We start from the raw sequence: 17,184 nt of genomic DNA, 5'->3' as shown, positions 1-17,184 counted from the left end.
CTATAGGGGAATGTGAAGAACTACAAAGAGACGTGACAACATTGGAAGAGTGGGCGAATAAATGGCAGATGAACTTCAATATAGAGAAATGCAAGGTCATGCATATAGGGAAAAAGAACCCGATGTTCAGCTACAAAATGGGGGGGTTGGTACTGGAGGAAAGTAACCTTGAAAAAGACTTGGGAGTGTTGGTGGATACAACAATGAAACCAACGGCGCAATGCGCGGCAGCCTCAAAGAAAGCAAACAGAATGTTGGGTATTATCAAGAAGGGTATTGCAACAAGAACAATGGAAGTCATCCTGCTGCTGTATCGGGCGATGGTGCACCCGCACCTGGAGTACTGTGTCCAATATTGGTCGCCGTACCTTAAGAAGGATATGGCGATATTTGAGAGGGTCCAGAGGAGAGCGACACGAATGATTAAGGGTATGGAGAACTTTCATACGCTGAAAGGTTAGAGAAGCTGGGCCTCTTCACCCTGGAAAAGTGGAGACTCAGAGGTAACATGATAGCGACTTACAAGATTATGAAAGGTATAGAGAGGGTGGAGAGGGACTAGTTCTTCAGCGTACTAGGAACTACAAAAACAAGAGGGCACTCAGAGATGAAAGGGGATAGATTTAGAACCAATGCTAGAAAATTCTTCTTCACTCAGAGGGTGGTGGATTCCTAGAATGCGCTTCCAGAAGATGTAATAGGACAGACTACATTAAAGGGTTTTAAAGAGGGACTAGATAAATTCCTTAAAGATAAGGGGATTGAAGGCTACAGATAAAGGAGGACATAGGAACAAAAAGGGCATATATAAAAGGGAAAAAGGAGGTTTTCAGGATATAAGGGAGTAGGAATCAAAGGGTTAGACAAAAGATCACATACAGGTCATGGACCTGATGGGCCGCGGCGGGAGTGCACTGCTGGGCTTGATGGACCCTTGGTCTGACCCAGCGGAGGCAAATTCTTATGTTCTTAAAATCAATAAAGTGTATCTTGAATTTTACACCTGTGGCTGAATTAGTGACATCTTATCCTCACGACTCCTATCTTGCACTAAGGTATTATCCCATGTCAGGAACACCCATTAAGATGGCAGCTGATGTGGCTCCATGTTTAAGGCTGCTTCTTCTATCTTCCCCAGGTAGTGGATTCAAATCCAGAGGAAACCCCGATATGTATGCTATGTGGTTGTGTTTTCCCTATTATAAACCCCCTGGTACTTTCATAACCTCTTTTTGGTCTCATACGAGGGTATGGGTTGTGGACAGGTGTCTTAACATTTATCAAGAGGACTTTGGCATTTGCATTCTACAGTTTCCCACGTCCAGGAGAGAAATCATTTTTATGGAGATGATTATGGTCCTCCTAAGAAATCATCCCACATGTCAGGAACACCTAACTAGAAGGCAGTTGATGTGATTCTTTGATTGAGGCTCCCTCTTCCATCTTCCCCAAGTGATGGGTTCAAATCTACAGGAAACCCAGATATGGTGTGGGAACCCTAGCACATATATTCTTATTTTTTTCAGTGACAATCTGCCATCCAGGTGCCAATTGATGATGTCAAGATTATCGGTCAAAAATGTTCACTTCCTCTGAACAACAGCCAACGTTGAGTGTTGTATCTTTTCCTAACAGTTGGGAACAAGGTGTAGTATGAAATATATTATTTTCATTTGATTTGATGGAGGCATTGCATTGTTAAACCGATTCATATTTCTGCACTCTTCTACCCCACCTGTGTCTCTTTCTCAGTATCCATACACCTCCTGCTATTATCCCTATTTGTGAGTAACCTCATGTGTGGGTGGGAGGGGGGAGCTGTGCAGTCTGTGGGAATGCAACAGAAGCCAGTGCTGCAGGCTAATCTTTCTGCTACATGTCACAGTATGTAGTAATCACAATAGAGGGAGAGGGTGATTTGAAGTATAGTATAATATGGTTCACGGAGCCTGCAAATTGCCTGGCTACCTCCTAACAACCCCAATAAAAAGATGACTCACTAAAGTGCCATATGGCACCAGGAAAAAAACCTCCAAAAGATGGATTAAGACATCAGGAGTTTAGTTGCAATGCTTTGAATAGAAGTAAAAACTGGATATTTCAGTCATCCTCTATTTTTTCTACAGCCATATGGTCATCCTAAAAATGACAGGTTCCCCTGTGAGTTGGAAACATATTATATTTGCCTAATTGGTTGGTAGAAAACATGTCTTGATTTGAAATATAGAAACATAGAAACGTGATGGCAGATAAAGGTCAAATGGCACATCCAGTCTGCCCATCTGCAGAAACCATTATCTCTTCCTCTCTCCAAGAGATCCCTCGTGCCTATCCCATGCTTTCTTGAATTCAGACACAGTTTCCGTCTCCACCGCCTCTTCCGGGAGACTGTTCCACACATCTATCACTCTTTCTGTAAAAAAAGTATTTCCTTAGATTACTCCTGAGTCTATCACCTCTTAACTTCATCTTATGCTTTCTCATTCCAGAGTTTCCTTTCAAATGAAAGACTTGACTCATGCTCATTTACAACATGCAAGTATTTAAATGTCTCTATCATATCTCCCCTCTCCTGCCTTTCCTCCAAAGTATACTAATTGAGTTCTTTAAGTCTGCCCCCATAGGCCTTATGATGAAGACCACGCACCATTTTAGTAGCCTTCCACTGGATCGACGCCATCCTTTTTATATCTTTTTGAAGGTGTGGCCTCCAGAATTGTACACAGTATTCTAAATGAGGGCTCACTAAAGTCTTATATAGGGGCATTAATAGCTCCTTTTTCCTAATGGCCATACCTCTTCCTATGCACTCTAGCATCCTTCTAGCTTTTGCCGTCACCTTTTCAACCTGTTTGGCCACCTTATGCTGAGCTTGTAGAGAACATGCTGACAACATTATCAGCTAATGGGTGCCAGAATGTCACTTAAAATGCACTTCTTACATTCTCACATAGACTTCTTCCCATCCAATCTTGTTGATGTCAACGATGAACATGGGGAAAGATTTCATCAAGATATCAAGTTGATGGAAAGCAGATATCAGCGAAAGTCCAATCCCAGTATGATGGGAGTCTACTGTTGGGTCTTGCAAAGAGAGACAAATGCACAGTACAAACATAAAAGCAAGTGTCTCAAACATTTCTGAATATGCTGACATCACTTTTGTGTGAGTTAAGAGAGGCGTAAATATATGCTGTAACATGTCTCCTTATTGTCTTCGTGTTTGTTTTCAGAGTAAACTCCTTAACACAAATTTGGTGGGACACAGTTCATACTCGCAAATTGTCTAAAAAAAACAAAACAGTAACATCTATCTCAAAAACCTGACGTGCTAGCTGAATTTCAATTACAGATCTGAAACCAGTGTCATTAAATTAACTAAGAATACTTCTTACATTCTCAGTAGCAAAGAAAACCTCTCTTTTTGTTGACTAGTGTATTCAGATTTTACAAATAGTCAGGCAGAAATCAATTAGGTTGAACTAGAACATACAACTCCACACTCACATGGAGAAGACCAAGGAATAGTTCTAAATAGGACCAGGGGACATTGTTGGATATTGATTAGAGCAAGAACCTTTCAGAACACCCCACAGTTTGCCAACTAAACCAGCCGAACCAAATGCCGCTGCACTTTCAACTCCCCAAAACAACCAGCAACAACCAAATCCAGCAGAAAAAAAACACACCAAACAAAATGACCAGGCGGGATCTGTGCCGGTCTGGAGGGACTAAAAGAAAGAAAATTAGCAGATAAGGTCCTAAATTCTCCTTCAGACTGGCACAGGAAGGGATAGGACATACCAAAGCAGTATCCATCATGAGTGGGACCCCTGAAGGGCCGCCACAAGAACACGCTCACTGAACACCGCGTCCTGACGCACCTGAACGTCCATACGGCAGAGTCGAACATAGGAATGGAGAAAAAGCACAGTTACTTACCGTAACAGGTGTTATCCAGGGACACCAGGCAGATATTCTTAACGTATGGGTGACGTCACCGACGGAGCCCCGGTACGGACCTTTTTAACTAGAAAGTTCTAGTTGGCCGCACCGCGCATGCGCGAGTGCCTTCCCGCCCGACGGAGGAGTGCGTGGTCCCCAGTTAAGGTAAGCCAGCTAAGAAGCCAACCCGAGGAGGTGGGTGGGTCGTAAGAATATCTGCCTGCTGTCCCTGGATAACACCTGTTACGGTAAGTAACTGTGCTTTATCCCAGGACAAGCAGGCAGCATATTCTTAACGTATGGGTGACCTCCAAGCTAACAGAGAGGGAGGAGGGATGGTTGGCCATTAGGAAAATAAATTTTGCAACACAGATTGGCCGAAGTGTCCATCCCGTCTGGAGAAGGCATCCAGACAGTAGTGAGTAGTGAACGTGTGAACTGAGGACCAAGTGGCAGCCCTGCAGATTTCCTCGATGGGTGTGGAACGGAGGAAAGCCACAGAAGCAGCCATAGCTCTGACCCTGTGAGCCGTGACAGCACCTTCCAGTGAGAGACCAGCCCGAGCATAACAGAACGCAATGCAGGCAGCAAGCCAATTGGAAAGCGTCCGTTTAGAGACGGGACGACCAAGACGGTTAGGATCGAAGGTCAGAAAGAGCTGAGGAGACGAGCGGTGAGCCCTGGTACGGTCAAGGTAGTAAGCCAGGGCACGCTTACAGTCCAGCGTGTGCAACGCCTGTTCCCCAGGGTGAGAATGGGGTTTAGGGAAAAAGACGGGCAACACAATGGACTGGTTGAGGTGAAAAGCCGAGACCACCTTGGGAAGGAATTTAGGATGGGTACGCAGAACCACCTTGTCATGGTGAAAAACAGTGAAAGGTGGGTCTGCAACCAGTGCATGCAGCTCACTAACCCTCCTGGCAGAGGTGATGGCAATGAGGAAAAGCACCTTCCATGTGAGGAATTTGAGTGAAGTTGTTGCAAGGGGCTCAAATGGAGGTTTCATGAGGGCTGATAAAACCACATTCAGGTCCCAGACCACCGGAGGAGGCTGCAGAGGTGGTTTGACATTGAAGAGGCCTCTCATGAACCGGGAAACCAGTGGATGAGCCGTGAGAGGTTTTCCGAGGATAGGCTCATGAAACATAGTGATGGCACTGAGGTGGACTCTGATTGAGGTAGACTTGAGGCCAGCATCTGACAGAGAGAGCAAATAGTCCAATACAGGTTCCACCGCTAATGAGGTGGGATCGTGATGATGCAGTAGACACCAAGAGGAGAACCGGGTCCACTTCTGATGGTAACATTGGAGGGTGGCCGGTTTCCTGGATGCATCCAAAATGCGACGGACAGGCTGAGACAGATTCTCTGGAGAGGTCAGCCCGAGAGAAACCAAGCTGTCAGGTGGAGCGAAGACAGATTGGGATGCAGTAGAGACTGACGTTGCTGCGTAAGTAGAGTAGGAAACACAGGAAGAGGAATGGGCTCCCTGGAGCTGAGCTGAAGCAGGAGGGAGAACCAGTGTTGACGAGGCCACCGAGGAGCGATGAGAATCATGGTGGCCCTGTCCCTGCGGAGTTTGGCTAACGTCCGCAACATCAGAGGTAGTGGAGGAAAGGCATAGAGGAACCGATCCGTCCAGTCGAGCAGGAATGCATCTGGGGTCAGACGATGAGGAGAGAAGAGTCTGGAACAGAACTGGGGCAGCTGATGGTTGTGAGGCGCTGCAAAGAGGTCCACTTGCGGAGTGCCCCAGCGAGCAAAGATGGAGTGGAATGTTGACGGGTCCAGAGTCCACTCGTGAGGTTGAAGAATGCGGCTGAGATTGTCGGCCAGGGAGTTCTGTTCGCCCTGGATATAGACAGCTTTGAGGAAGAGATTGCGGGCCGTGGCCCAGGTCCAGATGCGGAGAGCCTCCTGACAAAGGAGGCGAGATCCGGTGCCGCCTTGCTTGTTTATGTAGTACATGGCGACTTGATTGTCTGTGCACAGGAGAAGAACCTGAGGGTAGAGAAGGTGCTGGAAGGCCTTGAGCGCATTGAACATGGCTCGGAGTTCCAAAAAATTGATGTGATGTCGACGCTCCTGAGGGGTCCAGAGTCCCTGGGTGCGAAGATCTCCCAGGTGAGCTCCCCACGCATAAGGGGAGGCATCCGTGGTAATGATCATGGAGTGAGGGGGTGGATGAAAAAGGAGACCCCTGGAAAGATTGGAGGAGTTCAACCACCATTGAAGAGAGAGCTGAAGAGACGATGTCACAGAGATGGGATGTGAAAGAGGATCTGTGGTTTGTGACCATTGGTTGGCTAGAGTCCACTGGGGAGTTCTGAGGTGGAGTCGTGCCAGGGGAAGAACGTGGACCGTCGATGCCATGTGGCCCAGGAGGACCATCATCTGTCGAGCAGGTATGAATTGATGAAGGAGCACCTGCCGACAGAGGTGGAGCAGGGTCCGTTGGCGGTCGGAGGGAAGGAACGCCTCATTAGATTGGTGTCGAGAACTGCTCCGATGAACTGAAGGCGCTGCGTGGGAAGCAGATGCGACTTGGGGTAATTGATCTCGAACCCCAAGAGATGGAGGAAAGAGATGGTTTGATGAGTGGCTTGTAGCACAAGTGGAGATGTAGTTGCTTTCATCAGCCAATCGTCCAAGTAGGGGAACACCTGTAGGTTGTGAGACCTGAGAAAGGCTGCTACCACAACAAGGCACTTGGTGAACACCCTGGGCGATGATGCGAGACCAAAGGGCAGCACTTTGTACTGATAGTGGTGATGCTGTATCTGGAATCGGAGGTAGCGACGTGAAGTCTGATGGATTGGAATGTGTGTGTAGGCCTCCTTGAGGTCTAGGGAACATAGCCAGTCGTGTTGAGAGAGAAGAGGGTAAAGTGTGGCAAGGGAGAGCATTCTGAACTTTTCCCTGACCAAACACTTGTTGAGGTCCCTGAGATCGAGGATGGGACGAAGGTCTCCTGTTTTCTTGGGTACCAGGAAGTAGCGGGAGTAGAATCCCTGACCCCGTTGGTCTGGGGGAACTTCTTCGATGGCATTGAGAAGGAGGAGGGATTGTACCTCCTGTAGGAGGAGTGGAGTTTGGGAGGAGTGAGAAGCAGACTCTACGGGAGGATTGTCGGATGGAAGAGTCTGGAAATGAAGTGAGTATCCGTGGCGGATGATGTTGAGTACCCATTGGTCTGATGTGATGACCTCCCAGCGATGGAGAAAAATGGTGAGGCGGCCTCCGATTGGTTGAGGAAGAGGCGCCGAGGGTTGGAGACTGGCTATGCCCTGGAGAAAGGAGTCAAAAGGGCTGAGGAGGTTTAGATTGAGGCAGAGGCTTGGTCGGCTGGTGAGATTGAGGGCGTGCCTGAGCGTGCTGTTGCTGGCGAGGACGGCGAGATTGCTGCTGAGGAGGATTAAGCGGTCTGGCAGAGAACCTGCGTTGATAAGAGGACTGAGGCTTGTAAGGTCGTGCAGGTGGAGTCTTCTTTTTAGGCTTAATCAGCGTGTCCCATCTGGTCTCATGAGCCGAAAGTTTTTGTGTTGTGGAATCTAGAGACTCACCAAAAAGTTCATCACCAAGGCAGGGCGTGTTGGCGAGGCGGCCTTGGTGGTTTATGTCAAGATCAGACACCCTCAGCCAGGCCAGGCGTCGCATGGCCACAGCCAGTGCGGAGGCTCGGGAAGTGAGTTCGAAGGAATCATAAATCGAGCGCACCATGAATTTTCTGAGCTGAAGGAGGCTGGAAATCTGTTGTTGGAAAAGCGGGACCTTACGCTCAGGAACGTATTTTTGCAGGGCGGAAAGTTGCTGGACCAGGTGCTTCATATAAAAGGAGAAGTGGAAGGTATAGTTGTTTGCCCTGTTAGCCAGCATGGCATTTTGATACAGGCGCTTTCCAAATTTGTCCATTGTCTTACCCTCTCTGCCAGGAGGGGTGGAGGCATAAACACTGGAGCCCTGGGATTTTTTTAATGTGGACTCTACGAGGAGGCTCTCATGAGGCAATTGAGGTTTATCAAATCCCGGAATAGGGATGACTCGGTATAAACTGTCCAGTTTTCTGGGGGCACCCGGAACAGTAAGGGGGTTTTCCAAATTTTTATAAAATGTTTCCCGTAGGATATCATGTACGGGCAGTTTAAGAAATTCCTTGGGAGGTTGGTCGAAGTCCAAGGCATCTAAAAAAGCCTGGGACTTTTTAGAGTCGGACTCTAGTGGGATTGACAGAGCTGCTGACATCTCCCGAAGGAATTTCGTAAAGGAGGATTGCTCAGGCTTGGAAGTGGTATCGGCCATGGAGGGTTCCTCATCTGTAGAAGAGGCATCCTCCTCGGTACCGAGTGGGGATTGCTCCCATAAGTCCGGGTCCCTGATGGCAGGCTCAGTATGGCGGGTTTTAGAAAGGGACTTGCCAGAGCGCATGGATACGGTACCGGGAGATGAAGACCGGTGTCGATCCCTGTCCCGGGAGGAATGGTGCCGATCACGGTCCCGGGAAGACCGGAGTCGATCCCGGGCCCTGGAGGGGTCCTCCGCAGTGCAAGTCTGAAGCTCAGGCTGGGCAGATAAGACCGGCATGGAAGTCTTCATCGGTACCGAGGGGGTGGACACCGGTGGGATGGTGCGAGGCTCGGGCCGGTCTGGCACTGGAAGGAGCGGTGCCAGCAGGGTCAGAAGGAGGTGTTGGAGTTGCTGCTGTAGCTGCTCCTGTAATTTGTCCTGGAGGATGGCCGAGATGCGGTCCTCCAATGGGGGCACCGGTACCGTTTTAGTTTTCTTCGGTACCACAGGTGCTGCTCGACGCTCCGGCGATGAGGAGGCCGATGACGAGGCACTCACCGAGATCGGAGCGGAGCGTTTACGGGATCGGCGTGACGCCGGAAGGACCGGTGTCTCCGCTGTGGCTGGAGGGCGCTCAAGGGAAGTGGAAGGCTTCTTAGCCGGCTTACCTGGCGCTATCGACCCCGAAGAAGGGTCAGGCGGTGTCGATGTGGTCGGTGCCGATTTAGGCGGTGCCGTCGACGTCGGGGCCGGATCCATGGCAGAACTGGTGCCGAAGAGGATATTCTGCTGGATTTGCCGGTTTTTAAGTGTTCTTGAGAGTAGCACAGCGGGTGCAGGAGTCAGCCCGATGCTCTGGACCCAAACACTGCAGGCACCAATTGTGTGGGTCAGTTAGAGAGATCGGGCGTGCACACCGCTGGCACTTCTTGAAGCCCGGTTGGGGGGGCATGAAGGGAAACACGGCCTCCGCAAAATCAAACCCGGAGGCTTGTATGATTACAACAGGCCCCGCCGGGGCCGGTTGAAAAAACAAAGAAAAAACACGAGGTTTTTTTTTTTTGTAAAAGCAGAAAAATGAATTCGAAAAGAAAAAATTAGAACAAGGATCAAAAAAAGCGCGAGCGGGAAGGCAAAAAGAGAGTTTTCAACAGCCGTTGAAAGCACATGCGTCTTCTTCGCTCCGCGGAAATGAAGAAACTGGGGACCACGCACTCCTCCGTCGGGCGGGAAGGCACTCGCGCATGCGCGGTGCGGCCAACTAGAACTTTCTAGTTAAAAAGGTCCGTACCGGGGCTCCGTCGGTGACGTCACCCATACGTTAAGAATATGCTGCCTGCTTGTCCTGGGATAAAAAACAAACTACAGCTTTACAGATATCCACTGGAGATACAAGAGAAGATTTAGCCCATGAAGCTGCTTGCCCTCAAGTGGAATGAGCATTGAAAAATTCTGGAACAGGCTTCTTTTGGAGAAGGTACGCCAAAACAATAGCCTCCTTGATTCAGCATGCAATGGTAGCCTTGGAAGCACCTTCCCCCTTATGAGGACCCGCTAAGAGGACAAAAAGACAATCTGACTTATGGAACTCCTAGGTCTACTGAACATAAGAGCAAAGGACCCTAAGGACATCCAACTTGTGCAACTTGCACAATGAACCCTCCCGACTACTGAAGACCGGAGAACCACAGACTGGTTGATATGAAAAAACAGTGAAACCACCTTCAGAAGAAAGGAGAGAACTGGTTGCAGCAAGACTTGCTCCTTAAAGAACTCCAGGAAGGGAGGTCTACATGAAAAAACCTTCAGTGCTGAAAACGCGTGTCGTGGATGTAATGGCCACCAAGAATACCACCTTAAGAGTAAGGTCCTTCAACATACAGGCATCGAGAGGCTCAAACGGAGTATGCACAAGCCTGGAGAGAACTAGATGGAGATCCCAGGCAGGAACCGAAGGCCAACTGGCGGCTGGAGCAATTTCACAGCTCTTAAGAACTGAATCCCAGCCGGAGAAGGAGCCAAATGTTTACCACGCCAAGAGACCATGAAAGGAAGACAAAGTGGTAATCTGCAACTAAAGGGAAGACCAGGCCAGGCCTCACTCCAGGCCATCCTGCAGACATTCCAGGGTGTGAGGCAGAGAATGACACGGGACAAATTTTTCTCTGTCCCTGCAGGAACTCAATTCCCCATCCTGTCCCTGCCCCATTCCTGTAAGTTCTGCATTATCCATACAACCCTCAAACACTTATGATTTTAAAGTGTTTGAGGCTTGTGCAGATGAGGACAGAGCTTGCAGGAATGGAGCAAGGGCAGGAAAACAACTTGCGGGGACAGAATGTGAAAATGAGTTCCCATGGGAACAGGGAAAAATTTGTCCCCGTGTCATTCTCTAATTTGAGGCAAAACAGCTCGAAGAGGAACCATGCCATGCGCGGAACACCACTCTTCAACAAGACGACAAATACGGACATAAGCCTGAGAGGTGGAAATTCTCTGAAACCCTAAGAGAGTGGAGTGCACCTTATCCAAATATCCTTTCTTCCCTAGAAGAGCCCCTTCAAGAGCCAAGCCGTAAGACAAAATGGACCCTGAATGAACAGTGGAATGGGACTCAGACAGAAGAATGGGTGAGAGGGGCAGTGGGAGAGGATCTGCCACTAGCAGATGAATAAGATCCACGTACCATGGGCACCTGGGCCAGTCCAGAGCCACAAGATCACGCAGCCTGTGTGCCGGGCAATCTGAAAAACTCTGTCCACCAGAGGCCACAGAATAAAAGACATATAGCATACGTTGGCCAAGCCTGCATTAAAGCATCCAGCCCCTTGGCCTTGCAATCCCTGAGGTGTGGTGTTGACACTCATGGCCATGAGATCCATGATCATCCAACCCCAGGACTGAACAATCAACTCAAAGGCTTCCAGCCCGTGACACCACTTGCTGGGATCCAGTGCATGATGACTGAGAAAAGCTGCCTGGACATTGTCCACATCGGCAATGTGGGAAGCTGATATGTTCTGAAGATGAGCCTCCACCCATTCCATGAACAGAGAGGTCTCCAGCGCCACCAGAGGACTCCTGGTGCCCCCCTGATGATTGACATAGGCCACCGTTGTGGCACTGTCTGAGAGAATTCGAACTGATTTGCCCTCCATCAAGGATTGGAACTCCACCAATGCTAGCCAAATGGCTCTGGTCTCCAGAACACTGATCAACCAGGACGCCTCCACTGGTGACCAGCAGCCCTGAGCCGAGCGACCAAGACATTTATCTCCCCAACAGAGTAGACTGGCATCTGTGAGAAGCACTGTACACTGGTGCTGATTGAGATTCATTCCCTGAATCCAATTGGAAGACAGGAGCCACCAGCAAAGGCTGCGCCAAACTAATCCCCGAAGCGGGACCAGCGAGTTCAGATCTTTCATCTGTGGCAACCACTGCTGAAGCAGCGCATACTAAAGAGGACACAAGTGAGCCCAAGCCCACCAGACCACTTCCAAGGAGGCCGCCATAGACCCCAAGACCTGCAGAAAGTCTTGTGCCAGTAGACAGCGGCAATCCATCAAAGAGCGAATCTGCACCTGCAATTTGCACATCCTGGCCTCCAGAAGGAAAAACTCTCCCCAAGCTGGAGTCAAAAAGAATGCTGAAATACTCCAAGCGCTGAGACAAAGTCAACCGGCTTTTGGACAGGTTGACCACCTAGCCTGGGAACTGGGGAAACTCCACAACCCAAGCCGTGACCCGGGAACTTTCCTGCAGCGACTTCACAAGAATCAACCAATCGTCCAGATAGGGGTGCACCAGAATGCCCTCCTTGCTCAAGGCAGTTGCCACCACAAACAATCTTGGTGAAGGTGTGCGGTGCCATAGTTATACCAAAGGGAAGCACACAAAACTGATAATGCTCTCCCAAAATTGCAAAGACAAGGGAATCCCTAACCTCCCCAGCGATCCTAAAGCTCAAATCTGCCAGACCACTGGCAGCCGAGGAAACCCCAGGGGAGCCAGACACATCGACACCCGAAGTCAGATTCCCCTCAAGGCGGCCAAACATTTCCTGCACCTGCCAGCCACATCCACTGCTCGGCGCCCACATAAAACGCACTTGTGCATCTTAATCAAGAACAGTAGAAGTGAGGCTAAATTTTTGAACTACTCATACTGAATGCACCAAAAAACCACGCACAACAACACTATACAAAAACAGAGGCCTCAGGACTACTTTATGCTCCATTTCTTGGGTCTTTCTTTCTTTTTTTTAAAAAATTTCTCACAGCTCGCCAACTGTATGTATCAAGTTAGAGCAGGCCCCACATGGCACGCCAAACTGTAGCCAGTGCCGGTATTGGTGGCAAGGTGTACAGTTAAAGCTCCTCTAAACACAGAAAACCTGGGGACCCTTTCGAATGTGGCACCCCTAAGGTCGGTAGGACCCCCAAGAGGGTACTTCAAGCTCTATCCGGACAGCAAAAGGGTCCAAAAAATTCCCCAACCAGATCCAACAGACCCAAAACAAAAATCAGCACAGACTGCAAGGTCTTACCACTCCACCTGCTGAAGACTGAGAAAAGACTGATTGTAAAAAAAATAGGGACTGCACAGCCCAATTGTACTGTAGCCAAAAGTTAGTGTCTCAGTCTCCACCTGCTGGCAGAATAGTGTAAACCCATCCGTTTCTGTGCCAGTCTGGAGGGATGCTAAAGAAAGCCATAGATGGTAGTAGGCGAAGGAGGGCTAGTCCAGCTCGATTTAACCCCCTCCAGTGCGGGTCCGGGAGTTTTCACTCTGCGCTCCTGAGTGATGTCAACCATGAGGTGGAACTAGTTCTGTCTCAGTACAGCAGCTCTTCAAGATAACACAGAGGGAAGCAAGTCTGGTAGCAATCTTCCGGAACGAAAACCGCATAGCAGTCACATGCTAATGATAACATTAGTGCATAACCAGAAATTCAAAAATTAGAAAAAAGGCTATTTTAGGGCCACACTAGAAATGGGCTTTGCAGGTAGGAAACACCCACATCAGGGCATGCTAAGCCCATTTCTAGTGTGGCATATTGTCTACAAACTGAAGCAATAAGTTTAAATATTTTTGTCCATGTAAAATTCATAGCATTGCTAAAAATGTATGTACATACATTCTTTAGAAATGACACCAAAAGTATAAATCCTTCAACCTTTCTGTTTTTACTGCTGTTTTTACCATCCCTTGTATACATATACAAACATGTCAACAGTAAAAGAGAGCAGAGGATCACATTCTTAATACATTGACTGCTGACCTATCACATTTTACAAAGTACAATTTTAATAAAATGTCATAATTTCAGATACTCATTTTCTTTTAGAGCTTATAGCGAGGTTATTAAAAAAAAAAAAAAATACCTTGGATGCCATCAGACAATGTAGGCAGAGCAGCATCTTAACCAAGAACAGTAGAAGTGAGGCTAAATTTCGTGTATCCCAGAATGAGTCAACAAGAGGTATACTTCCAACCTGCCAGTCATAACACTGGGTAATAGGAGCCAGTAGAAGCCATGCATTGAAAGCCAGGAGGTAAGAGTAAGTTAGAAACCTATAAATAAACAGGCAGACAATTCTCATAAATAAATATGTCACTCATAAATTTTTGTATACCATGTTAGCATGCACTAATGCAGTTTGGGCCTGTTTCTGTTTAGGATGCCCGGTCTTAGCAGCCGCCTATGCAGCTTTTAATAATCACACACGGGCATCCCGTACAGAATAGCATCTGTCAGTCTCCGCCTAACCACCCCGATTCTCTAAACCGGTATCCATGTCACAGGCACCGTTTAGAGAATTGCGTTGGCTCTTCATGGGTATTAGAAACAGATCTCACTGCACAAAGTGGGACCCAAGACAAATAACAAGTATAAAAAGGATTATGTCCTTACATTGATAATATCTTTTCCAGTAAATAGGTGGGTTATCTCTCTATGGCTGCGATACATCTGCAGAAGGCATCTACTTGATTTTTTTTTTTTTTTACTGTGTCCCTCCTCTACTTCAGAGAGCTCTACTGCCACCTATAGTTAATACCCAAGAGCTCCGATGGTATGTGAAGTAGGGACAACAATTGAAACTTTTCCAAGTAACAACTGTTCTGCTTAAATAAAGTGGTCTGAAAACATCAACAGAAACATCAAAGCTGCTCAGGAACAACCCCTTTATGCAATTGGAACATATAGCACAGTTACTTACCGTAGCAGGTGTTATCCAGGGACAGCAGGCAGATATTCTCACACATGGGTGATGTCACCGACGGAGCCCCGGTACGGACACTTGAAAAGTGAATCGCAACCTTAAGTTTAGAAAGTTCGCAATCAGCCTGCACTGCGCATGTGCAAGTGCCTTCCTGCCCGACGTAGGAGCGCGGTCCCTTCAGTTAAGATAAGCCAGCTAAGAAGCCAACCAGGGGAAGTGGGAGGGTTATGAGAATATCTGCCTGCTGTCCCTGGATAACACCTGTTATGGTAAGTAACTGTGCTTTATCCCAGGACAAGCAGGCAGCATATTCTCACACTTGGAACATAAGAACATAAGCAATACCTCTGCTGGGTCAGACCTGAGGTCCATTATGCCCAGCAGTCCGCTCATGCGGCGGCCCAACAGGTCCAGGACCTGTACAGTAATCCTCTATCTATACTCCTCTATCCCCTTTTCCAGCAGGAAACTGTCCAATCCTTTTTTGAACCTCAGTACTGTACTCTGCCCTCTGGAAGCGCATTCCAGGTGTCCACCACACGTTGAGTAAAGAAGAACTTCCTAGCATTCGTTTTGAATCCTGAGCCAAGCGAGGCGACGCATGGAGATCGCAAATGCCGTGACCCTTGAGGACAACTCAAAGGCGTCATAGGCCGCCTGAAACCTATAGAGGCGGAGCTGGGAGAGGGTCTCCTCGAGGAGACAAAACTCCTGACGCCGAGAATCCACCACATCCTCCTGGAACAAGCGGAGGGCGTCCACACAGAACCGGAGATAGGATGTGAAGATAAAGTTATAGTTGAGGACAAGGTTCGCCATCATTGAGTTTTGATAAAGACAGCGACCAAATTTGTCCATCGTAAGGCCCTCCCTGCCTGGAGGAACGGCAGCGTACACCATCGAGGGGTTGGACTTCTTCAAGACTCAACCACCAAGGACTGGTGAGAAAGCTGAGAACTCTCAAACTCCTTCACCGGGATTGCCCGGTAGCAGGACTCCAACTTGGACGGAATGGCCGTGACCACAAAGGGGGTCTCCAGGTTCCGGAGAAATGTTTGTCGGAGAACCTGGTGCAATGGCAAGTGCAGTGCCTCATGGGGCTGATGATCAACACCCATTTCTGCCAGGAATTCCTGGGTATAACGGGACTCAGACTGGAGGTCCAGGTTCAAGGCCCTACCCATGTCAGAGATGAAACAAGTAAAGGAGGAGTTTCGAGAAGAAGACTCATCCCCCAGAGGAGACTCCGAGCGAGATCTGGGGGCAGCCAAGAAAGAGGGAGAAATTTCCCTCGAATAGTGAGCTGGGACCTCGGAATCCCGCGAATGGGAGATGGAAGAAGCTCGACTAAAGTGTCTGGGGGGTGTCGAGGAAAGACCCCGTACATGGTGGACCTGGGAGGACCCCAGAGTCCGAGGAATCAGCTGGCGGAGCCTCGGAGAAGACAGGGCAAAGGAAAATTCCTCCATCAGTTTTGAAGATGACCCTTTAGAGGTTGGCATCTGCCTCAATGGGGAACGCACACTGGAGTCCAACTCGAGGACAATGGTGTGCCTGGAAGGCTTTGCGGTCGGAGACCTGCCCCGAAGCGGCGGAGAAGACCGGAGCTTTTTAGGAGGGACAAGCCTCGACATAGTAGCGGGCGAAAAGCGGGGCCCCGTTCTGGACCTTCGGGGACTCGGGGGATGAAGAATCACTCGAGGAAACCCGACGAGTCTTGTGGGCACGGCCCCGAGACACGAGAGAAGGACACCCAGGCTGGTCAGACCAAGGCTGGGTCGAGACCGAGGTCAGAGGCGTCGAGGTCGGGACCAGTTGGCTCACCACCGATGAAAGCTGCATGGTAAGTATAGCCTTAAGCATGCCCTCGAACATAGACATCGAGACCAAAGGCTGTTGGATCGTAGGTGCAGCAGTGCGCTCCTTCGGGGGTGACCTCGAGGAAGAGTATTCCCTACGTGAGGAGGCACGCTTAGAATGATGTATCGAAGACGCCGTTGAGGCGGCACTTACATGAGACTCTGAGGCAGGCTTCTTTGCCGGCACACCTGAGGAGGCAAGAGACTTATCCAAGACTGGAGTAGCAGGAGGAGCCGAGGCCGGAGCCTTCGAGGCCGAGGCACCCAACAAGGGCATCGAGGCCGAACTCGAGGCCTGTCCCGCAGGATCCATGGGGCCAAAGAGTTGGAGAATCTGACCACCCTCCGACGAAAAGCCCGCGGTTGCAAAGTCGCATAACGTGGGCACGACTCAGCGCAGTGCTCAGCACCCAGGCACTCCACACACCAGCGATGAGGGTCGGTGATGGAGATAACCCGGTTGCACTTAGTACAGTTTTTAAACCCGGAACGAGGCCGGGACATAAGAAAAAGGACAGCCACGGCCCCGTGAGGCCAGGCGGCCAGAACAAGACCGATGAACCCGGTCAAAAATATACGAACGGAAAAAAATAAATAAAGACGCGGGCACAGCGACTTAACCGAAAGTAACCAAATAAGCCGCGGTGCAAGAGGGACAACGAGATCGCGCAAAGCAAGGGAGCAGTGCTTCTGGCTCCGCGGAAAACATAGAACTGAGGCCACGCATGCCCTAGGTCGGGCGGGAGGGGCGCTCAGTCCAATCGCAAGCTTGAAGGTCTTCAAACAAGTCTGCTTGCGAAAACATCCGCTAGGGGGCTCCGTCGGTGACGTCATCCATATGTTGAGAATATGCTGCCTGCTTGTCCTGG

At 49.2% G+C, this 17,184-nt stretch overlaps 1 protein-coding gene across 1 annotated transcript in view; it reads right to left on the bottom strand.

Moving 5' to 3' along the window:
* Positions 1–17,184, bottom strand: part of TMTC1 (transmembrane O-mannosyltransferase targeting cadherins 1) — a 364,529-nt gene that overhangs the window by 166,251 nt on the left and 181,094 nt on the right. The window contains exon 8 of the mRNA XM_033953227.1: positions 13,617–13,806. Coding sequence (XP_033809118.1) covers positions 13,617–13,806 — 190 coding nt within the window. The remainder of the gene's footprint in view (positions 1–13,616; positions 13,807–17,184) is intronic.

Source organism: Geotrypetes seraphini, chromosome 7, assembly GCF_902459505.1.
Source record: "Geotrypetes seraphini chromosome 7, aGeoSer1.1, whole genome shotgun sequence".
NCBI lineage: Eukaryota > Metazoa > Chordata > Amphibia > Gymnophiona > Dermophiidae > Geotrypetes > Geotrypetes seraphini.
Note: the sequence above shows the minus strand (reverse complement) of the source record. Positions and strands in the feature narration are given on the sequence as shown.